Source organism: Macaca thibetana, chromosome 11 (genome assembly GCF_024542745.1).
Source record: "Macaca thibetana thibetana isolate TM-01 chromosome 11, ASM2454274v1, whole genome shotgun sequence".
In the NCBI taxonomy this organism is placed as follows: domain Eukaryota; kingdom Metazoa; phylum Chordata; class Mammalia; order Primates; family Cercopithecidae; genus Macaca; species Macaca thibetana.
The window spans coordinates 108,687,462-108,712,044 of record NC_065588.1 but is presented as its reverse complement, the minus strand read 5'-3'; the positions used below and the strand labels follow the sequence as shown (position 1 = coordinate 108,712,044).

The 24,583-nt window shown below is 43.9% G+C and overlaps 1 protein-coding gene across 1 annotated transcript in view; it reads right to left on the bottom strand.

Moving 5' to 3' along the window:
• PTPN11 (protein tyrosine phosphatase non-receptor type 11) overlaps window positions 1-24,583 on the bottom strand; it is a 100,407-nt gene that overhangs the window by 17,267 nt on the left and 58,557 nt on the right. Inside the window, exons 7-13 of the mRNA XM_050749743.1 lie at window positions 20,007-20,103; window positions 15,448-15,527; window positions 15,163-15,321; window positions 10,935-11,066; window positions 6,560-6,714; window positions 4,709-4,776; window positions 4,044-4,195 (exon numbers count right to left, since the gene is read on the bottom strand). Of these exons, the coding sequence (XP_050605700.1) occupies window positions 4,044-4,195; window positions 4,709-4,776; window positions 6,560-6,714; window positions 10,935-11,066; window positions 15,163-15,321; window positions 15,448-15,527; window positions 20,007-20,103 (843 nt within the window). The remainder of the gene's footprint in view (window positions 1-4,043; window positions 4,196-4,708; window positions 4,777-6,559; window positions 6,715-10,934; window positions 11,067-15,162; window positions 15,322-15,447; window positions 15,528-20,006; window positions 20,104-24,583) is intronic.

Below are 24,583 nucleotides of genomic sequence, written 5' to 3'. Positions count from 1 at the left end.
CCCAGCTACTGGGGAGGCTGATGCAGGAGAATCGCTTGAACCTGGGAGGTGGAGGTTGTAATGAGCCAAGATTGTGGTACTGCACTCCAGACTGGGTGACAGAGCAAGACTCCATCTCAAAAAAAAAAAAAAAGTCACTGAGATGTTGGCTGCATTATTTAACTCAATTTTGAAAATCACTTCACAAAGTATACATATATCAAAATATCATGGTATATACTTTATATACAATTTTTCTTTGCCACTTATACTTTTAAAAGCTGGGAGGAAAGGCAATAGTGGAAACAGAAAATTGCTACTTGGCAAATACCACGGTAATAATTTTTTAGGCAAGAATTTAATCAATGAATATAAAATTAGTAGGCAAAAAGTATTATGAGAAATAGGTAATTTACACAGTCTCTAGTATCTACCAACAAGATATTAACTTAAAAGGGAAAAATAATAACTTTATGGTCAAGAGATTAACTTAAAAGGGAAAAATACTTTTTCTGCTTAAAAAAATGTAGCAAAAATACTACTTTTTGCTACATTTTTTGCTATGCCTGTAGTCCCAGCTACATTTTGCTCAAGTAACTTTATGGTGGACAAATTTGACAGACACCACCTTATTCAAGTGATCAAAGTTAACACCACTAGTAATGAATCAGATCAACAGTGTGTACCTGATGTGATGTACCAAGAAGACTACAATAACATTTCTGTGACAGTCCTGCCAAAAATGCATGACTAGAATATAGTCAAGAGAAAACACTGGACAAAACCAAATCGAGAGGCATTCTACTAAATAGCTGGCCTAAACTCTTCAAAAACATCCAGGTCATGAAAAATAAGAATGACTGAGAAACTGTTCCAGATTAAAGAGACTAAACTGGCCAGGTGTGGTGGCTCACACCTGTAATCCCCCTTTGGGAGGCCAAGGCGGGAGGGTCACTTGAGCCCAGGAGTTCAAGGTCAACCGGGGCAACACGGTGAAGCTCTATCTCTACAAAAAATACAAAACTTAGCCAGGCATGGTGGTGCATGCCTGTGGTGCCAGCTACTCAAGAGGCTGAGGTGGGAGGATCCCCTGAGCCCAAGGAGGTCAAGGCTGCCGTGAGCCATAGTCTCAACACTGCACTCCAACCTGGGCAACAAAGTGAGACCCTGTCTCAAAAAAGAGAAAAAAGATACATTATAACCAAATGCACTGTGTGACCCTGAACTCATAAAAGATACTAGCAGGACAAACTGGCAAAATTTGAGGATGGTCTGTAGGTTAGATGATAGTATTATATCAGTGTTTGTTTTCTGATTTTGATCACTGTATCAAATAATTGTGACATTGGTTATGTAAGAGAAAGGCCTTATTTTTAGAAAATATACACATTTTAGAATGTGTAGGCTTAGATTATTTATTTTTTAAAATGAAATGATATTTAGAGACAAAGCGGTATAAACGTTTGTAAGCAACAAACATTTTACCTTTTACAATTCACACTTTTAATTTTAAACAGACAGAATAAATGAATGATAAAGTTAAGTATGCTAAAAAGTTATGTCAGGAAAGTTAGGTAAAGAAAATTCCACAGACTACTTTTGCAAATTTGAGGGGTTTTTTTTTTTCCACTACTGTAATTGGAAGTTAACAAAAAAGTCTACGTCCAAGGAACTGGCAGAGCGTGAGAACTGTTTATAAAAACTTGAGAATTTTCTCAATCTTGCTTCGTTTGCACTTTCCCCTGGATTCCCACATCTGATTTTATATTCTTCCTTCCTTGTGCTGTTTCTTCTCTTCCTTCCCCACAGTTCTTTACCCATCATTACTTTTTTTCACTGATCCTTTTTTAGCAAATTCTTTCACTCCCAAAGGTCATGAACACTTCATAATTTTAGAAGTGACTGTATTTTAGAATAACCAATTATCCTGAATGAGTTTTTGTTCTTTTGCTTCATTTATAAATCAGTTGGGTTTAATGTTGTGTCTGTCATTTAAACTTTCTACTAAATTAAGTACTTCTTACTTTACCACAATCAGCCAGGCAGCCAGTTCCCAGATAAATTCAAACCACACAATGCAGAAAACTATACATTGCAGGATTTCATTTTTAAAAATAAATAATCGAAGCCTACATATTTTTAAAACCCAGAGGTCACTAGCTCAGTGGCTCACACTTGTAATCCCAACACTTTGGAAACCCAAAGTGGGAGGGTTGTTTGAGCCCAGGAATTCAAGACTAGCCTGGGCAACGCAGTAAGACCTTGTCTCTACAAAATAAAGATAAAAAAATTAGCCGGGCATGGTGCCACAAACTTGTAGTCCTAACTACTCAGAGAGGCTAAGGCAGGAGCACTGGTTGAGCCTAGGAGTTCAAGACCAGCCTGGGCAACATGGCAAAACCGTGACACTACAAAAAATGCAAAAATTAACTGGGTGTGGTGGCACACGCCTGTAGTACCAGCTACTTGGGAGGCTGAGGTGGGAGGATCGCTTAACCCTGGGAGACTGAGGCTGCAGTGAGCCATGATTGCACCACTGCACTCCAGCCTGGTCAACAGAGAGAGACCTCTCTCATTAAAAAAAAAAAAAAAAAAAAGACATTCCTGAACATGCTCCAAATTGTAGTAACTATGCTACATTTTCTTTGTATTTACTAGGAAATCCTTCTCTTTGGGCAACTTTTTGCCTAACTATTCTTGGGCCAAATTAAGTATAATGGAAGACATATATAAAATAACTTATAGTAACCATCTAAATATTTCATATCACTTAATACAAATTCAGATTTAAAGCACTGAAGTTGGCCAGGTGCAGTAGCTCACGCCTGTAATCCCAGCACTTTGGGAGGCCGAGGCGGGTGGATCACGAGGTCAGGAGATCAAGACCATCCTGGCTAATATGGTAAAACCCCATCTCTACTATAAATACAAAAAATTAGCCGGGTGCGGTGGTGGGTGCCTGTAGTCCCAGCTACTCGGGAGGCTGAGGCAGGAGAATGGTGTGAACCTGGGAGGCGGAGTTTGCAGTGAGCCGAGATTGTGCCACTGCACTCCAGCCTGGGCAACAGAGCAAGACTCCGTCTCAAAAAATAATAACAATAATAAACAAAAAATTTAAAAAAATAAAGCACTGAAGTTCAAATTTTGACCTTACATTTCTATACATACAGTTTCTGAAGATGTCTATGTATAATAAAACAATTCCGTATGTCTGTGTGGACTGAAAACCTACTAAACTAATTGGCAGTTACCTTACTTTGGCCCACCAAACTTTGATAACGTGGCTGCTATTCTGCTAGTCTAGAAATCTTTCAAATATTGGTGGCAGGTCCCATTCTGAAAAGAGCTCAGCATTTGGAGAAGCTGAGTTCTCTGGAAGGCAATGAGCAGAGTAATGCAGGCAATCGTCACTGATGTTTAGACACTACCCCATCTGCAGCATGGCAATGGGGTTGAGGGGTGGGGGAGAGAAGCACAGCCCCCAAAAGAGCAGTTCTCCTCATTTCCTTCATCTCAGCATATTCCTAATTAACTCAGCTTTGTGCCTGTTATGAATAGCTTCAGATGGAAAGGCTCCAATTCCACATTCCTCTTCATTATGCACAGCTTATTAAAATTGAAATTTCACTGTTTCCAACTCGACCAAATTAGTGGTTCAAACTGCTGTGCGCTATTAAGAGTGAGGCATTCGTTTTAAAGGATGGAATCAGGATAAACATGGCCTGGATCAAGGCTGGAACAGGCTAGAAACTTCAAGGCTTTGAGTTTTACGCTTGCCACGTGAGCCTGGGAACATCAGAACCTTTCTGCATGGCAGTTCTTCAATCTGGCAGGCCAGGCTGATAGGATGGTGCCCTTCCCTAAGCTCCTCTGCAGTGAAAAATCAGAGCTGAGAAGTAGAGAATAATTAACAGTTTCCAGAAGCCCTTTTAGTTGGGAGTTTGTTTCCCATTCCCAAATCAAACAGTTGTCTATCAGAGCCTCTCCTCCTGCTCAAAAGGAGAGCGTATCCAAGAGGCCTAGAAAGAGAATGCGAATCTGCATGCCAGCCCTCAGGCTGGTACCTGCTCTTCTTCAATCCTGCGCTGTAGTGTTTCAATATAATGCTGGACCGCCATATAGATAAATCGGTACTGTGCTTCTGTCTGGACCATCCCTGACCTCTGAGACCGCACCATCTGGATGGTTTTGGGAACGTCAATGTCGCAGTCAACACCTACGAAGGAAACATCAAGAAGAATAAAGAGAAACTGCAGAACCAGGATGAAGTTGTTTACACACAACTTTTAGTGGACTCACAGACAATGCTGATTTAGTCTTTGTTGTTTTAATTGAGCATGTTGCAATGGCTACAGTGTTGAACTTCTGACCAATACCAAAGATCCCAGAAGACTACATAAATAATAAAGTGGCAGAGGTCAGGATTCCCTCATTTTCCAACAAATCACCCCATACTGTAAACAAGGTTCAGGTGGCTGGATAGAGACCACCACTGTGTATGCAACAAAAGGCCATGGCAGTGGGTTCAGCAGCTCCTAGACTTCATTTTATGCCAAAAGCTCAAATAGTGTCACTTCTGTTCTCAAGCAGACACACTGAAGTCTTCAGCCCAGATTTTTGTGAAAAATTTTTCCCATTCAACCTCTCTTCCCTAGGCTGTTTTCACGAGCACTTTCCTTCCATAAACTAAAAACAGAAACTGTCACTTCTTGCCCGCCAGATGACCCACCTTTCTCTCTGATGATGTCAATAAGAATATCAATCACAATGAATGTCCCTGTCCGGCCAATTCCAGCACTGCGGGCAGAAGGACAAAAAGCAGGGACAACAGAATCATTCATGGGGGTTTCAGACTCAAAACCAAGCCATTAGTATTAACAGAAACAACGTCTACTCTTGGGAGCTATTTATAAAATTGTCTCTTTATGTTTGAAAATTTGTTGGCAAAAAGCACAGGGCTTTGGAGTCAGCCCAAACCTGCTCTTGGAGTTCAGCTTCTCCAGTACAACGTGCCTGAGTTAAGTCCCTTAACCTCTCTGACCCTCAGTTTCCGCATCTGTGAAATGGGGACAACAGCACATACCATACAGAGTGCTGGTTGGACAGAATGAAACAGGAATCGTATACAAAAAAATACATCAAAATTACTGAAAGAGGGCCAGGCACAGTGGTTCTCGCCTATAATCCCAGCACTTTGGGAGGCCAAAGCAAGACGATCACTTAAGACCAGGAGTTCCAGACCAGCCTGGTCAACAGAGCAATACCTCGTCTCTACTAAAAACACAAAAATTAGCCAGGCATGTTGTCATGCACCTGTAATCCCAGCTACTCAGGAGGCTGAGACATGAGAATTGCTTGAACCTAGAAAGCAGAGGTTGCAGTGAGCTGAGATCGCACCACTGCACTCCAGCCTGGGTGACAGAGTGAGACTCTGTCTCAAAAAATAATAATAATAAAGTTACTGAAATAGAAGAAATAAATAATTTTAAAAATTAAAAACAAAAAACATTGTGCTCAGAGGCTGGCTCAATAAATGGTAGCTTCTTTAACAACTGGACAAATAAAAAAGTTTCACATATATCTACCTGCCCAAGAAATGAATGAGATTTAGGAGACCCAATGTTCCCCAGTATAATCATGAAGCCCAAACTGGAGAATCAGCAGCCCACAGACTCATTACAAAGGTCACAGCACAGCTTCCTTCAAAGGCGTTGGTAGAAAGCAGCTGGCAGCTTGTGAGGCAAACAAATATAGTGTTGGGGAAGAAATATATTTATGGTAGAAGAGAACAGAATGGGCCAGGTGTGGTGGCTCACACTTACAATCCCAGCACTTTGGGAGGACAAGGCAGGTGGGTCACTTGAGGTCAAGCGTTCGAGACCAGTCTGGCCAACATGACAAAACCTTGTCTCTATCAAAATACAAAAATTAGCCAGGCGTGGTGTCAGACACCTGTAATCTCAGCTACTTGGGAGACTGAGGCAGAAGAATGGCCTGAACCCAGGAGGCGGAAGTTGCAGTGAGCAAAGATAGTGCCACTGCACTCCAGCCTGGGCAATAGAGCAAGACTCCATCTCAAAAACGAAAAAAAAAAGAGAGAGAGAGGACAGAACCACAGGGAGGTGAATCATAGAAGAAAAGAAGACAAAAGGGAACCAAGCAAAAATGACTTAAGGGATCCTCAAGAATCAGGTCTATTTCCACTACATCCCCATCACCTCAATACCTACAAAGCAGTCAACAGCTACAAAGCAAACATCACAAAGAATAAGGAGAAACTGCAGAGCGAGGATGAAGTTGTTTAATGCACAACTTCTAGTGGACTCAGACAGCATGCTGACTTAGTCTTTGCTGTTTTAACTGAGCATGTTACAATGGCCATGGCCAATGGCAGTGCTGTAGGGTCTAGGAGAAATATGCCTTGGGATCAAAATGTCCCCTAATGCAGTTGCTCTATGCCTCAAACAGATATTAAATTCTTTCTACAGTTAAAAAGCTAGGGGTAGATAGGTAAAAGCAAGCCTTGGGCACTAAGAGACAGGGACAGGCTGTGGCCTAGAAGGGCAGCAGGAGCTGTCACCTGCAGTGCACCACGACTGGCCCTGCATCCATGATGCTCTCCTGCTTATGGTGCACCTCCTCCAGGAAGTCCAGCACGCCCCCGGGGTCGCTGGGCACTCCGTGGTCCGGCCAGGTCCGAAAGTGGTATTGCCAGACCGTTCTCTCCGTATTCCCCTGGAGTAGAGCCAAGAAAAACCAGAAAAGAATTAAATAAATCAAGAGGTTGAGGAATCACCCAGTTCCGAGCTTTCCTAAATCCAATGTGAGCCAATGGAGAAGAAAAGAATCTCCCCAGGTTCCACTGAGAGGTCCTCTTCATGAGGCTCCCAGAACTAGTCTCCTTTTCGGCAATCCTGCAGGCAACTCTTTGCCTCTGTCATATGAACCAAGAGGTCTGGTATGGCAATTTGTTCTTTCAGGTAACTACACCCTGAATCATCTCTCTGAATTACCAGCAACAGGTAACATCCCCGTCCCTCTGCATCCCTGTGGCACTCAGCTCTGGAGGCAACTGAGACCTCAAGGGACCCAGGTCTCTCCTCCCAGCAGAAGAGGAAGCAGATGAGGAAACAGGCATTCACTTAAGACATTCATTCCTCTTTGTTTTTTTGATACCCAACCTTCCCCACCATATAAACACAGACTTCTATTGTAGTATTGTTCTTTTTTCTTTTCCCCTCCAAGACAGAGTCTTACTCTGTCGCCCAGGCTGGAGCGCAGTGGCGTGATCTTGGCTCACTGCAACCTCTGCCTCCCGGGTTCAAGCGATTCTCCTGACTCAGCCTCCCAAGTAGCTGGGATTACAGGCATGCACCACCATGCCCAGCTAATTTTTGTATTTTTAGTAGAGATGGGGTTTTGCCATGTTGGCCAGGCTGGTTTCAAACTCCTGACCTCAGGTGATCTGCCTGGTACAGGCGTGAGCCACCCAGCCTGGTCAGTATTTTTCTATTTTAAACTTGTATTTAATGCAAAGCAGATAAGAACACAGGCTTTGCTATCAGATAACTAGATTTAGGCTCCAATTCCAGGCACTCACACTCACGTGGCCCTTGGGTATCTCTAAACCTCAATTTCTTCATTTGCAAAGTGGGAATAATAATCTCTCTCTCTCATAATGCAATTGTAAGGACTCGACAAGCTCCCTGAAACACTCAGTCTCTGCCCAGCAAATAGGAAGAGACTCAGCACATTACGGCTATTTTGAGGATAATGATAATTTATAAAGATCAACAATGGCACCAAGACTACAGAAGACCAAAAAGTATCACGTTTCTTGCTACATCTTCTTCCTATATAAGTGGAGACAATATAAGCTAAGTGACTTTTTTTTTGAGACAGTCTCACTCTGTCATCCAAGCTGGTGTGCAGTGGCTTGATCTCAGCTCACAGGAACCTCCACCTCCTGGGTTCAAACAATTCTTGTGCCTCAGACTCGACTCCTGAGTAGCTGGGACTACAGGCGTGTGCCACCATATCCAGCTAATTTTTAGTATTTTTAGTAGAGACAGGGTTTCGCCATGTTGGCCAGGCTGGTCTTGTACTTCTGACCTCAAGTAATCCACTGGCCTCGGCCTCCCAAATGGCAGGGATTATAGGTGTGAGCCACTTTGCCCAGCCTTAAGTGACATTTTCAAAAGGGATTTAAAAAGATACTTTTCTCTTTTTTCTTCTTCTCTTCTTTTTTTTTTATTTATTTTTAAGAGACAGGGTCTCGCTCTGTTGCCAAGGCTGGAGTGTAGTGGCATAATCACAGCTCACTGCAGCCCTGAACTCCTAAGCTAATGCAATCCTCTTGCCTCAGCCTCCCAAAGTACTGGGATTACAGGCGTGAGCCACCGTGCCCAGCCCTCTCTCCCATTTCTACTTGACAGCTACATTGTTCCAGTTCCTCTCACTATCTCTACCATAGATTCAACCTCCATCCCTCCCCATCATCAGAATGACTGGACCCTCTCTGACATCAGAAATCTAAACATCCCACCCTGGGCCACAACCACACTGGCTTCCAGATCCTTCTGGTCCCCTTGTCACTTCAAGTAGCCTCCAGACCACTGACCCCTCCCTCCACTTTGCCAACTGCATCCTCCTGCCCCTGTCCCCCTCATCCAGCCAGGAGTCCCCATGCTCTGGGGACAGTCTCTGTCTACCATGTGCCTCCACTCCTTGACCTCCTCTCCATCCACTGCACCTGTGCAAAGCCCCGGGCCTGGATGAACCATGTACTTTCTGTTTTGTGCCCTAGAAGCCAAGTGTCCTTCGAGAAAAACCAGGCGATGGGTATCAGTATATTTTCATGTTCATCACCTCAACTGGGCACTTGGCACAGCACAGACATTTCTGGACTTCTTGCCCTGCTACACAATTACGATTTCATCTTTTCTCCCTTTCTTCAAATATTCTCTCTCTTCTTATTCCCTCTGACTGTCTGTTGATGGCCTTGCCTCAAGCTTCCAAGAGGATGGGGAAAGTAATCACTCTCAGTTCACCTACCAGCATCTGTGGCCACCTTCTCCTTCTGCCCTCCTGTTGCCACAGAAAAAAATGTCCCTCTATTGAGCAAAACTGATCCATCCACGACGCTCTGCATCCCACCTCCCCTCCGCATCCCACCTCCACCCTTGCCTCCCTGACCGCTCCACTTCAATGTGTCCAAGGCATCTCAAACTTTGTGTGTCCACAAAGAAGTCCTTGATCCTCTCAGCTTCCTCAGGTCCACTGCCATCCCCCCGCCAACCCTTCTCAAGCTAGAAAACTGCCAGTCACCCTGCACACCACCCTCGCCCTTGGTACACTCCTCCACTGAATCCCTGCACGTCTGCCTCCAGTCAGCTCTACTGGGTCCTCTTCTTTCGGGCACCCTGGCCACTAGCCTAGTTCAAGCCCTATTATTTTTTACTCTGACAACTGCAGTACCTCCAAATTGGTCCTAATCCCTAGAACAACTCCTGCCCCCTCCAGTCTCTACGGGGTGGAAGGGACTCTCTTAAAAGCTTAAATCCAACTCTGGCTGCTTACTACACTTAGGACAAACCTCCACAACCTCCTTTGCTGACTCAAACACATTGTTCCCTATGCCTTAAGAACCTCCCTTCCCTTGGCCAGATGCGCTAGCTCACGCCTGTAATCCCAGCACCTTGGGAGGCTGCATGTGGCAGCAGGATCACTTAAGTCCAGGAGTTCAAGACCACCCTGGGCAACATAATGAGACACCTGTCTCTATAAAAAATTTAACAATTGGGTGGGCATGGTGGCACACGCCTGTAGTCCCAAGCTACATGGGAGGCTGAGGCGAGAGGATCACCTGAGCTTAGGAGGTTGAGGCTGCAGTGAGCCGTGAACGCACCAGTGCACTCCAGTCTGGGTGACAAAACAAAATTCCGTTTCAAAAAAAACAAACAAAAGTCCCTTCCCCTTCTTCCCCCTCCAAATGAACCCTAAACTCCTGCATTTTTTCTTTGTAGCCCTGATTACGGTTTATAATGATATATTTATATGTGCGATTACTGGGCTGGTAGATTACTGGCCAGTACAGCGTACACTTGGGAGTGCAGGGATTCCATCTGTTTTGTTTCCCAGCTCTATCTTCAGCAAGCAGCATGGTGCCAGGAACCAAGAGGTCATTGAACAAATATCTCTGAATGAATAGATGAATGTCCACATGACTGTTCAGATGCCCAGCTGAACATATCCAGAAGAAAACAAATCACTGCCCACATCAGACCTCCTTCCAGCTTTTGTGGTGTCTGCTACAGCACCACTGTCCACTCAGACTCAGACTTCTACAATGTGTCTTGAATCCCTCTTCCTCATCCAAAAGCCAAACAATCCCCATGCCCTGCAGACTTCACCCCCCAGCACCTCTCACATCTACTGCTTCTCTCCCAGTTTATTCTGGCATTTTATATAATATTCCATTCCAAAGGAAGGAACAAAAAAGAACAACTGCGGAAGTCTGTGGATACTTGGAGAGGAGGCCATCAACCTAGGCCCCTGCAGAGGACTCCTAACAGGCCTTGCAGCCACTCAGGTCACCCTATCCCAATCTCCCACCCAGAGCTAGTCTTGAACTCCTGGGCTCAAGCGATCCACCCGCCTCAGCCTCCCAAAGTGCTGGGATTACAGGCGTGAGCCACGGCACCTGGCCAGTTATTTGTTTTTAAATCATCCATCTCCCTAGGCTTGATGAGTGCAGGAACACCAACTGCCTTGTTCACAATGTACCAGTATTGCCTAAACTGTACCTGGCACATAGAAGGAACCCAATAAATGGCTACTGAATCAATGAGTGAGCGAATGCATGCATGTATGCAAACATGAGTAACGGCAAGACCCTGAATTCCTACGCACCATCAATAATTCCCAAAGTCTCTAGAATACGACAATATACTTACTTGTCCAACCTTTGAAAGTTTAAGTTCTCTTAGCGTATAGTCATGAGCGGCACTTTCTTTGACGTTCCTAACACGCATGACGCCATATTCTTTTAGAGCATACTCATCAGGCCAGTATTTGACACATTTACTCTGGAAGGGATCAGAAAAAAAGAAAGTTAATTCTGAGAACTCTGAAATAAAAGCCTAAAACAAATGTTCAAGTCTTGCTTAATAACCACCAATATGGAAAATGGCCGGTTTAGCATCTGTCAGGTTTTCAAGGAAAAGGAAAGAAGAGTTCAAATAAGAAAAGCAGGCGTTCACAGGACCAGGCAGCAGTGGGAGGAGAAAGGCGGCTGGTGCAGTTACCTGATGCAAGCACATGTCAAAGCAGAGTCAATGTTTGTTTATCTGTAAAGAATCAGGCCAGGTGCAGTGGGTCATGCCTGTAATCCTACCACTTTGGGTGGCTGAGGTGGGCAGATCACTTAAGACCAGGGGTTCGAGACCAGCCTGGCCAACATGGTGAAACCCCATCTCTACTAAAAATACAAAAATTAGCCAGGCATGGTAGCAGGCACCTGTAATCCCAGCTGCTTGGGAGGCTGAGGCAGGAGAATTATTTGAACCTGGGAGGCGGAGGTTGCAGTGAGCTGAGATCATGCCACTGCACTTCGGCCTGGGCGACAGAGAGAGGTTCTGTCTCAAAAAAAAAAAAAAAAAAAAAAAAAAAGGAAGAGTTCAAACAAGAAAAGCAGGTGCTGGGAGAACCAGGCAGAAGTGGGAGGAGAAAGGCGGCTCGTGCAGTTGTCTGATCCAAGCACATGTCAAAGGAGAGTCAATGCTTGCTTATTTATCGCTAAAGAATCAAAGATGCAGAGAGAAGGACTAACCAATGTGAGAGTGCTGGCTAGCAACCACTGAGGTCTGAATTCTAAGATCTGCCAGTCACTCCATAGGGAAGGCAAGCACAGATTCTGGAGGAGTCTAGGCTGCCCAACGAGCCAGACTGTCTGCTTCATTTCCGCACCAGTGTAGGAGGACTCTGTGCCTTATCTAACCCAAGTGTGAATAACTCTATCACAGAAAGGCAGCCCATGGGGTTTTGAACCAGCTGCTTTTTCTATATCCAGACCCATCTGATACCTCCTCTACACGTCACTTTCCCTTAACTGGGTGCCTGGGAATGCCAAGTCTGCAGTAGCTGCTGGCTTCAAGAGCAGGCGGATTGAAAAATATGGCACCAGGAAAACCATTCTTGCTGCCAAAAAGGAAGCTACTTCACTCAGTAAGATGAGTTTGTATCTATTTGGTGATATGTTCTGGGCAGAGAATGCTTCTGTGTTCTGTTGTTTTCTGGGCAGTCATCCACACCACTCACTTTCCAAAACCACCAAGACACAAATATCAGCAAGAGAAATTTACCTTGTATCTTAGGAAGACAGAGAAATTTACAGACATAAAACTGGAAATAAGAGAGCAGCTACAGACATCAACAGTCAGAGTCAATGATTAATTGAAAGAAAAAAAGAAAACATGGTAGGAGGAACGTTCAATAAAAGGATGTGGTCTTGGTCAGGCGCAGTGGCTCACACCTGTAATCCCAGCACTATGGGAAGCCGAGTGGATCACTCGAGGCCAGGAGTTCCAGACCAGCCTGGCCAACATGGTGAAACTCTGTCTCTACTAAAATTACAAAAATTAGCCAGGTGTAGTGGCACAGCCTGTAATCCCAGCTACTCAGGAGGCTGAGGCAGGAGAATCGCTTGAATCCAGGAGGTGGAGACTGCAGTGATCCAAGATCGTGCCACTGCATTGCAGCCTGAGTGACAGAGTAAGACACAGTTTCAAAACAAAAAAAAAAAAAAAAAAAAAAAAAAAAAAAAAAAAGAAGGATGTGGTCTTTTATTTATTACGATTCTCAATTCAGCTTTCCCTCCAGTATTTTGTAGATTCAAATACCTCAGACAAATTTGATGCAAATTTTAGTTTCCCCAAATAAACACTCCTAATATTAATTGTACTCTATGCTGTCACTGGCCAATCAAGGCTGAGGACTGCTCCCAGTCATTACACGGAACTCACCAGAGAATATAAAATTAAATCATGACCCTGAAAAGAACGTTTTAGCTAACTTTAAACATCAGCAAACTGCTGCAGCCCTCCCCCTAGTTTCTAAACTCTTGTGGAAACCTTGGCAAACAAATTCTAAAATGTGAGAACTAATACATTGTCTTTTAAAATAGAGCCCAGGAATCAAACACAGTCCACAGTCTGGTTTGTCTTCTGCGCACTGGGGGGATACTGAGAGTAGGTTGTCAGAAAGGTCTGTGGAGAGAATCAACGCCCATCATGTCATCCTCTTGGCACCACCAAAGTAAAGCGGAAGAATGAGACAGGGAGCAGAGACTAGGACATGGTGGTGAGGGGTGGGGCAGGGTGATTTGGCCCTAATGCCTGTCTATCCAGGAGAGCTTCTGAAAGGGACTGATACTGACTCCTCTAAAGCAACACAAGACCCCTCTCTTCACAATCTTCATGTCTTCTAAGAACAGGTGAACATCCTACAGCTATAATCAGGCAAAAAGGAGGATGAAGGGCTTCATTCTTCCTATCCACATTTAGGGCAAAAAACACTTGCCTGAAGCAGAAACTACAAAGATGTTTTAATCAGTCTATTATTTCAAGAACACTGCAGGCAGTTGCTGAAGGAAACCTTTGTTTCACGATGGCCAGATCTGGCCTCAAAAGTATTCAGAAGTATACCAACTAGGAGTACAACAATGAAAGTCTTATGAAAATCACACTGCCCTTCACATCCAATATGAAAATTACAGTAGGAAGGCTCAACTCCAAAGTTCTCCATCTGCCTTAGGTTTAATTTATAGGTATGACTGCTACATTCCACACAAAATCTTAAATAAACCAATTAAAGGATATCTAAAAAAGAACTTTCACCAGAACACAAACAAAAACACAGAACTTTTCCATATTTTTAAAAAAAACCACCATGGTGGGCTCACTTCGAGATAACACAGAGGGCTGTCACTCGATAAGATTTGTCTGCTTTTCTGTAGGTGTGGGATGCTACAATTTATTTTTTTAATCTGAAGTGTCTTGAAGAGTATGGAGTAATGCGTCCTAGGCAGGTGCTGCTGGTGGGAGTGAGCGCTGGGGCAGCCATTTGGGAGGACAGTTAGGCAGAGTTAATTAAAATGGACAACATGGCCAGGCATAGTGGCTCACGCCTGTAATCCCAGCACTTTGGGAGGTCGAGGCAGGAGGATCACCTAAGGTCAGGGGTTCCGAGACCAGCCTGGCCAACACGGCGAAACCCCGTCTCTACTAAAAATACAAAAATTAGCCAGGCTTGGTGGCACGCACCTGTAGTCCCAGCTACCTGGGAGGCTGAGGCAACCAGAATCATTTGAACTGGGAGGTAGAGGCTGCAGTGAGCTGAGATCGTGCCACTGCACTCCGGCCTGGGCAACAGACCGAGATCCTCTCTCTAAAAACAAAAAACAACAACAGAAATACTCCATACGTTCAAAAGGTAAGGAAAATGCTACACATGTTAACAGGAAAGATATAGATGATATTAACACTTCTAGAGATGAAAAATACAATGTCTGCGGTGAAAAATACTCTGGATAGGATTAAGAGCAGATGACATACTGCAGAAGATTAACTTAGAGACATAGCAAAAGAAGCTATTCAAAATGAAACATCGGGGGAAGAAACTGAATAAAATAAACCAAGTGTCAGTGGGCTACAAGACAACTTCAAGTAGCCTAATACATGTATGACTTGTGTCCTAGGACAAGGTTGGACAGGGTACTTTTTTTTTTTTTTTTAGAGATGCGGTCTTACTACATTGCCCAGGCTGCTCTCAAACTCCGGACCTCAAGTGATCCACCCGCCTCGACACCCCACAGTGCTGGGACTATAGGCATTAGCCACCATGCCCAGCCCAGGGTATGTATATGAAGAAACTAAGACTGAACATTATCCAAATTTAAGGAAAACTACAAATCCGTGGAGCCAAGAAGCTTAACAAACCCCAAGCAGAAGAAACATAAAGAAAACTACACCAAGGAATAACATAATCAAATTTCTCCTAGTCCCTTTTTTTCAGAGAATCAGTTAGAGTAAGCTTAATTCATTTATTCAATTCCTAAACATGGCCAGTCTGACACATGTGATACTTTAAAAACAGTTTAGCAGAAAAGAAGTTTCTGTGATTTACCTTTCCTCTCTCCACTTCTTTCGTTGTCATGACAATCACTCGAGAGTTTTCTTGGAACACCATCCGCCAAAAGTCGTTCACTGTGTTCTGCAGGCAGCCTTGTGTGGCAATGTAACTCTTTTTGGGCTTTGAATTGTTGCACTTGGTTTCAAATTCAGGCTAGAAATTTAGGAAGAAAATTCTTCAAACATCTTAAAGTTGCTTTCAGGACATGAGGAAGGATTTAAAATACAAAAATAGGCTAGCAATGTATGGTCAGAAAACACTGTGAAAAGCAAAGCTTACCATGATGATATTTGCATTGATGTAATCTGAAACAGGCTCATTGGGATCACCATCATGTAGGACAACCCTGGTATGATCAACTAGAAGAAAAAGAGACCACAGTCATGCAAGTCCTCGGACTGCTTCAGGAAAAACCAGTTCAAATCAGTTAATCCCCAGCCTAGTCCAAGTTTTGTCCATTTAATGATTAAAAAAAAAAGAAAAATTAAAGCCCAGGTAAGCACGACAGTAACATGAACACTGCCTGATGCCTCTCATAATGCTATCTTCACAATTTCCTAGTTTTGATCATATGCTATGGGTATATAGGATGTTATCACTGGGTATATGGGAAGCTGAGAGAAGGTACAAGAAAACTCTCTCTGCTATTTGTGTAACTTCTTATGAGTTCCAAAATTGTTTCAAACCAAGAAATTTTGGACTGGGCACAGTAGCTCAGGCCTGTAATTTCAGCATTTTGGGAGGCCAAGGCAGATGGATCATATGAGGTCAGGAGTTCGAGACCAGCCTAGCCAACATGTCGAAACCCTGTCTCTATTAAAAATGAAAAAATTAGCCAGGCATGTTGGTGCACATCTGTAATCCTAGCTACTCGGGAGTCTAAGGAGCAAAATCGCTTGAACCCGAGAGGCGGACATTGCAGTGAGCAGAGATCACACCACTACACTCCAGCCTGGACGACAGAGTGAGACTCGGTCTCAAAAAAAAAGAAAAGGGGAGGGGGAGTTTTAAAAAAAAGAAGACTGAAGTATAGATATATGACATGATGTCTGAGATGTGCTTCAACATAATTCAAGGAGAGAGAAGATATGGATCAGAGTATAGATGAAACCGAGACTGTGCATGAGTTGATAATTGTTGAAGCTGGGTGATGGGCACATGGGGTTCTATCTGCTCTTGAATATATTTGAAAACTTCCATAATAAAGAGGGTTGTTGTTGTTGTTGTTGTTGTTTCTAATTTCTTTTTTGAGACAGGGTTTTCCTCTGTCATCCAGGCTGGAGTGCAACAGCACTATCTCAGCTCTCTGCAACCTCTGCCTCCTGGGCTCAAGCAATTCTTGTGCCTTAGCCTCCTGAGTAACTGGGATTACAGGTGTGTGCCACCACACCTGGCCAATTTTTGTATTTTTAGTAGAGATGGAGCTTCGCCATGTTGGCCAGGCTGGTCTTGAACTCCTGACCTCAGGTGATCTGCCCACCTTGGCCTCCCAAAGTGCTGGGATTACACGTGTGAGCCACTGCACCCAGCCAGGTATCGTTTAGTGAAGCATAATGCAGTGGACTATCACAAGGCTCCGATAGTATCAACTGTCCAAATTGTGTACAAAAATCCATTATTGGTATAAAAATCTGAGTGCTCTACCTACACGACATATTTTGCAATGGGAATTAGTAAGACAGTCATGTGTCTTAAAAGAAGAATGTCCTTTCTGCTTCAGACTCCTCATCTTTAAGGAAATGAGATGTTCATCAGAGGAAACATCTAAACAAGACCTTTAAGGGAGGGCAAAGCAATGTTCTATTTAGATACTGCATACCATTGGTCCCTTCACTTTCCCATACACTTTATACCATATAAATACCACTAGACCCCTGAGCAGACGTCAAAACTTAGACATAGAAAGAACAAGGTGGCCAGGCACGGTGGTCCACACCTGTAATCCCGGCACTTTAAGAGGCCAAGGCAGGAGGATAGTTTGGGCCCAGGAGGTCAAGACCAGCCTGGGCAACATAGTGAAACTCTATTTCTAAAAATTGAAAAAATAAATTCCAAAAAAAAAGGATAAGGCTTCCTCAAGGTCACTAGTACCATGCTGCAGCTCAAACTGCTTCTGTGCAAATTCCTCACTGCCTTTTCTCAGTATTACGAATGCCTCCACTTTCCCCCATCCTCACATACACACATTACAATATCCATGTAGATATGATATACATATATACCATGTATATGTACATATGCATGCAGAAAGAGAACAACTATATTTCATGCATAGACACACACAAAGGACGGTTTACAAGATTTGACAAAATGGTTCTGACCTGATAAGACATGAGAGCAATGCTCTCGAAATTTGATCATGGCTCCCAATCACACAGTTTTTCAATGCTGAAATATATACACATATGCACTATATGCAAGCAAGCCTTATTTGTAAGTTGGATAAATACAGTATGCATAGCCAGGTACAGTCGCTCATGCCTGTAATCCCAGCACTTTGGGAAGCCAAAGCAGGAGGATTGCTTGAGCCTAGGAGTTCCAGATCAGCCTGGGCAATACAGTGAGACCCCCATCTCTATATACAATCAATCAATCAATAAAACATTATGCACTCACTGCAATCAATGTAGGCCTCAGATAAATTTTTCTTTTCCATTTTTTTTTTTTAGGGAAAGGATATAAATAAAGAGAAGTTGTAAATGTTCCTTCCTTTCTCCTCAGTGCACTGCCTTGCACAGCACATCAATGGAGAACCCCCTGCATTAGAGTGTGATGCTAAGAACAGTGACTTTGGGGGCTCTAGTGCCAGTTCTCCCGCCCACTCCCCTTCACTTATAACCTGCTAAAATGGTCTAGGAAACTAGGATACTAAGAATGCCTCCTTCCTGTGCATGTGATATGGATTAAGTGAGATAAAAATGCAAAAGTTCAGCATAGAGTTAGACCTCAGGAGAGAGTAACTGTGACTGGTTTAGTGCAGTTTCTGAGATCCTCATGCAAGGCCTACATCCTTCTAGGGCTTTTTCCCTCCTGGTTCAACTTGGGCTTTGCCTGGTGGCATTTGGGTGTTACAGAAGGTACAGCCGGGCACAGTGGCTCACACCTGTAATCCCAACAATTTGGGAGGCCAATGAAGGCAGATCGTTTGAGCCCAGGAATTCGAGACCAGCCTGGACAACATAACGAAACCCTGTCTCTACAAAAAAAAATTACAAAAAATATGTACATATACATGGTATATATGTATATCATATCTACATGGATATTGTAGAGTGCAGTAGCTGGGCATGGTAGCACGTGCCTCTAATCCCAGCTACATTGGAGGCTGCAGTAGGAAGGACCACTCGTGCATGGGAGGTTGAGGCTGCAGTGATCCATGATCATACCACTGCACTCCAGTCTGGGCAACAGAGTAAGACCCTGTCTCAAAAATAAATAAATAAATAAGTAGAAAAAAAGAAGGTCTACATCCTTCCAGGCCTTTTTTCCTCATGATTCAACTTGGGTTTTGCCAGGTGGCATTTGGGTGTTACAGAAGGTACAGCCAGGCACAATGGCTTACGCTGGTAATCCCAACAGTTTGGGAGGCTGAGGCAGGAGGACCACTTGAACCCAGGAGTTCAAGACCAGCTTGGGCAACATAGGGAGACCCTGCTCTGCTAAAAAATTTATTATTTTTTTAAATTATTTTTTGTTTTGAGACAGAGTCTCACTCTGTTGCCCAGCCTGGAGTGCAGTGGTGCTCACTGCACCTCCAGCTCACTGCAACCTCTGCGTCCCAGGTTCAAGTGATTCTCCTGCCTCAGCCTCAGTCTCCCAAGTAGCTAGGATTACAGGCATCCACCACCACGCTGGCTAATTTTTGCAATTTTTAGTAGAGATGGGGTTTTACCATGTCGGCCAGGCTACTCTCAAACTCCTAAACACAGGTGATCCACCCACCTCCGCCTCCCAAAGTGCTGGGATTACAGGCGTGAGCCACTGTATCCGGCCTACAAAGAAAAATTGTAAAATCAGCCGGGTTTTTTTTTAAACAGAGTTTTACTCTTATCGCCCAGGCTGGAGTGCAATGGCGCGATCTCGGCTCACTGCAACCTCCGTCTCCTGGGTTCAACCAATTTCCCACCTCAGCGTCTCGAGTAGCTGGGATTACAGGCACCCACCACCACACCCAGCTAATTTTTCTATTTTTAGTAGAGACAGGGTTTCACCATGTTGGCCAGGTTGGTCTTGAACTCCTGATCAGAGGTGATCTGCCCGCCTTGGCCTCCCAAAGTGCTGGGATTACAGGAGTGAGCCACCACGCCCGGCCCACGAAGTCTTCTTCTGAGCAAAGTTTAGGTATATACCCTTTCTCCAGTAACTTGAGCTCAGGGGATCAGCAAGCAGAACGGTTCTAAGAGCCCTCAGGAGGTATTTGTCTGTTTCCCACATAAGGGAACTGAGTCCCAGAAAGGAGACAGGCCTTACCCAGGACTCACAGGCCCAGTGAGGAGGAGTCAAGACACAAATCTGGCACCCTGAGGTCCCTGACACTGAGAGATCTCAAGCCTTGAGATGATCTATCTTGGGCAGACAGAAAATTAATTAACAGAAGGAACCAATCGCAGACAAAGCCACCTAGTGGCAACTTTACTCAGTAATCAGCATCACAGGAGCTCAGTGAATGAAGCCATCAACCCCCACCATGGTTGATTATTTTGGAAACTGCTTGCAATTAAAGAAGCTAAGGTCTCAGATGTGCTAACAAGAGCACATGACCCTGAGGAAAAGTACAGAGGTGCTAGGAATCAAAATCTCTAAGAGTGACTATTACTGAGAGGAATATTGATACTTACAGGGCAGGATGTTTTTATATCTATTTTTGTTTTTGTTTTCTTGCCTTTGACCCTCTTTTCGGCTGTACAGAAGTTTGCACTCCTGTTGTTGTAGTGTCTGGAAAGAAAGAAAAGTCAATATTATCACGTGTCAAAGAGTCACAGTAAAAGAAAAAAGTCTGGCTCAGCATTCTTTCTTTAAGGAATTCATTCTAGGAAATGTTCACAGTTGTATGCAATAGCTACAAGAATGTTCAACTGAGTCGGGCACGGTGGCTCACACCTGTAATCCCCACACTTTGGGAGGCTGAGGTGGGCAGATCACTTCAGGCCAGGAGTTCGAAACCAGCCTGGCCCACATGGTAAAAACCACATCTCCACCAAAAATACAAAAATTAGCCAGGCATGGGCACCTGTAATCCCAACTACATGGGAGGGTGACACAGGAATCACTTGAGCAGAGATCATGCCACTGCACTCCAGCCTGGGCGACAGAGCAAGACTCTTATCTCAAAAAAAAAAAAAAAAGGTTCATCTGAACGCTGCAACAACAGTGGAGAAATGCTGAAAATAATATAAATGTCTAACAGGAGAGAACCGCCTAAATAAAACCATTGTTCATTCACACAAAAGAATGTTCTATGTCCATTTAAAAAGATGTACTAGGAAAATAACACCTTGGAAAGATGATCAAAGTGAAAAGAAAGTCAAACCTTCAAAATAGTATATGATGTAATCATATGCTTGCATTCACCTATGTACAAAAGAAATGGCATAAGGACACCGTGATGTGCATCTGTAGTCCCAGCTACTCGGGAGGCTGAGGCTGGAGGATCGCTTGAGCCCAGAAGTTCAAGACCAGCCTGGGCAACAAAATGAGATGCTATCTCAAAAAGAAAAACAATTTTTTAATTTTTTTTCCTTAAAAAAAAAGGCAGAAGGCCAGGTGCAGTGGCTCACACCTGTAATCCTAGTACTTTGGGAGGCCAAGGCGGGAGCATCCCCTGAGGTCAGGAGTTCAAAACCAGCCTGGCCAACATGACGAAACCCCGTCTCCACTAAAAATACAAAAATTAGCCAGGCGTGATGGCACACCCCTGTAATCCCAGGTACTCGGGAGGCTGAGGCATGAGAATCGCTTGAACCCAGGAGGCAGAGGTTGCAGAGAGCCGAGATCACGTCCCTGCACTCCAGCCTGGGTAACAGAGGGGGACTCCATCTCAGGAAAAAAAAAAAAAAAAAAAAAAAGTGGGAGAAGAACCAAATAGGTAATGGTGATTTCTTTTCCCCCAAGGTAGCAGGATTATGAAGTCCTTTTCTTGTTTTTTTTCCCACTGTGTTCTCCCTTAAATTTTCTACAATGAAAAAATAGAATATTTATAAGAAGAAAAATCTTTAAAAATAACAATTATAAAGAATGAAACCCAGCAAGGATTGGCGTAGCATATACAAATAACAGCTGTGATCTATATTCTTTTTTTCTTCTTTTTTTGTTTTAAATAAGACAAGTTCTCTCTCTCTCTTTCTTTCTTTCTTTCTTTCTTTCTTTCTGTTTATTGTATGATGGAGCCACTGCACTCCAGCCTGTGTGGCAAAACAAGATCCTGTCTCACAAAAAAAAGTCAATTTCAAGGGCTAATCAGTTTACAAAAAGCCTAGTGTTTAATGGGAAATCACAAATAGGCAAATCAAGAAAGTAAAAGGTAGGCTAAGAAAAGAAAATTTATATATAAAATGCCAAAACGGCTACCCTTAAAAGAGTCCTACAAGGAAAAACAGAGTCATATTTCACAAACAGCAGCCCTGTTTTATTTCCATTTCATTTATCTGAATTTCACAAATAAGTATAAAAGTCTGGACTTTAAATTGGTATTTGACTCTCAGTTTCAAAATGCAACCTTCAGCCTGGACATAAGCTCATCACAAAAGCGTTTAATTAGCTGAAACCTGTACAAAAATAAAACCTAATGTAGGCAGAACTGTGACAAGAAATCAGTCATTTGATTTTTTTTTAATGAGCTCAGGGGTAAGGAGTCAAAGCAGTTTGCCCTCTCTGGGCAAGCATTTCTTTGGACTGTGAGCCAGTCTTACCAAGCAATACTGCTGTGTTAGGAAGAAAGTTTAACCTTGATTTTTAGACAGGTTATTAAGGTGAGGTTCAAAAAGAAATTCAAACACTGAACTGAATCAATCACTTCAACTAAATGAAGTGAAACGACATCAACAAAAAATACAATACCGGGGGAGGGAGACTGGGACTAATTAGCAGCTTGATTTAAAACAAACTTGGCAGGGAAGCATTCAGGTCTTCATTTATGAACCCAACTTCACATGACACTTCACTGAGGTGGGGGGGTGGCAGGGTGCACGTGGCCAAAGCAATCACTATGCAAGGTGAATTTCCTCCAATTCCTGTTTAATTACCCTTCAACTTCTGCCTCCACTTTCAAGATCAAGTCCAAGCTGTTCAGGATGATGCACGAAGCCTTCTAATCTCTGAGCTAATCAGGGCCTGCCTCTTAAGTTCCCTTCTGTTTTGCCAAGCTACTTTGCCTGTCTGTGCCTCAGTTTCCTCCAGTGTGAAATGAGCGCAATCCTTTCCACCCCAAAGGGCTGGGGTGAGGGTCAAATGAGATGCATGTACATCACTATACCGTGTGTGAAATACAACAAAGCAAGTACATAGATACTGGCTCTTGCTATGAAATCAATATTGCTACATGAACTCTACACTGGCTACTCCACATGTGGTCTGTAGACCAGCAGCATTAGCACCACCTGGGAGCTAGTTAGAAACCCAGGCCCAGGTCCTACCCAGACTTAATCAAAATATGTATTTTTGCTTGAGGACAGGAGGTCAAGAACAGCCTGGGCAATATGGTGAGAGCTGGCCTGTACAAAAAATTTAAAGATTAGCCAGGCATAGTGGCATGCACCTGTAGTCCCAGCTACTCAAGAGTCTGAGGTAGGAGGATTACTTGAACCCAGAAGGTCAAGGCTGCAGGGAGCCGTGACTGCAGCACTGCAGGCCAGCCTAGGCAACAAAGCAAGAATCTGTTCCAAAAAAAAAGGCATCTTCAAGATGCTTTGGCATCTCTGCATACCACCTCTTACACTATTTGTTTCCTTTAACTGACCTCCACTTTTTCTCCTTCACAAAATATATTTCAAAAAGAAACTGCCTCAGCCAGGCCCGGTAGCTCACACCTATAATCCCAGAGCACTTTGGGAGGCCAAGGCAGGCGGATCACCTGAGGTCAGGAGTTCGAAACCAGCCCAGCCAACATGGCGAAACCTAGTCTCTACTAAAAACACAAAAATTAGCCGGGAGTGGGGGTGGGCTCCTGTAATCTCAGCTACTTGGGAGGCTGAGGCAGGAGAATCACTTAAACCCAGGAAGCAGAGGTTGCAGCGAGCCGAGATTGTGCCACTGTACTCTAGCCTAGGTGACAGAGCGAGATCCTGTCTCAAAAAAAAAAAAAAAAAGAAAAAAGAAATTGCTCTTACTTGCACATATTTTTTAAAAATTTCACCCTATATATATAGAAGGTAAGCAGAAAAGGGAATGTAACAAAAATGAAATATTACCAAATTCTACTTAGATACTGGGGCATTCCTGAGGCTTTGTTAAAAGAAAAAAAAAAGACATAGGCAAACGTTAGAGGTAGATGTTAAAGACTTACTACTACCATATGGAGATCTTCTTCAGGCTTCATCTAAGGACCAGATAAGGATGAAAAAGAGAAAGCCTTTCTCGTTTGCTAATTTATCTTACCTACTGTGATGGGGTAACACCAAGAATCATCTCACAACACAAATGGAACACTTTGCCAGACTAAATTCAGAGTTCCAGACCAGGGAAATCCTCATCAATATTCATTTTGGCTGGGCCACCCATCATCAGGTCTGCCAGAGGCTTCCCTTATTCCTTTTTTTTCCTTGAGACAGGGTCATGCTCTGTCGCCCAGGCTGGAATGCAGTGATGCAATCACAGCTCACTGTAACCTCATACTCCTGGGTTCAAGTGATCCTCACACCTCAGTCTCTTGAGTAGCTGGGTCTTCAGGCACACACCACCACACCTGGCTAATTATTTTACTTTTTGGAAATACAGGATCTCACTATGTTGCCCAGGCTGGTCTCACACTCGAGGACTCCAGCCCTCCTCTGGCCTCAGCCTCCCAAAGCACTGAGATTACAGGCGTGAGCCACTGCGCCTGTCCTGCGCTTTCCTTATCGTGCAGTAAGTTCCCAATCACCTCTTCCAGGCAGACTTGGGGTTTGAACAGTGCACAGTCAAGATGGCTGCTGGGTCCAGAGACTTCCACAGAGGACAGGACAGGCACCGCTGCATCCCAGGCACAGGTGGGTGCTAATTGCCAGCAGCTGACAGCTGTCACAGATTGATAGTAGCTAACAGCGCATCTCTCTCCCAGCTCCTTCCCTAGTGCACCCATTAGCCCAGCCTCATCTGCACCTGGGGCTCAAGTTGCCTAAACATATTTCATTTCCCATAGCAGAAGATGCCATCCATCTAGAGATTGCAAATACAAACAACTCAGAAGTTGTGACTTTCCATGCTCTGCTCACAGAGGCTC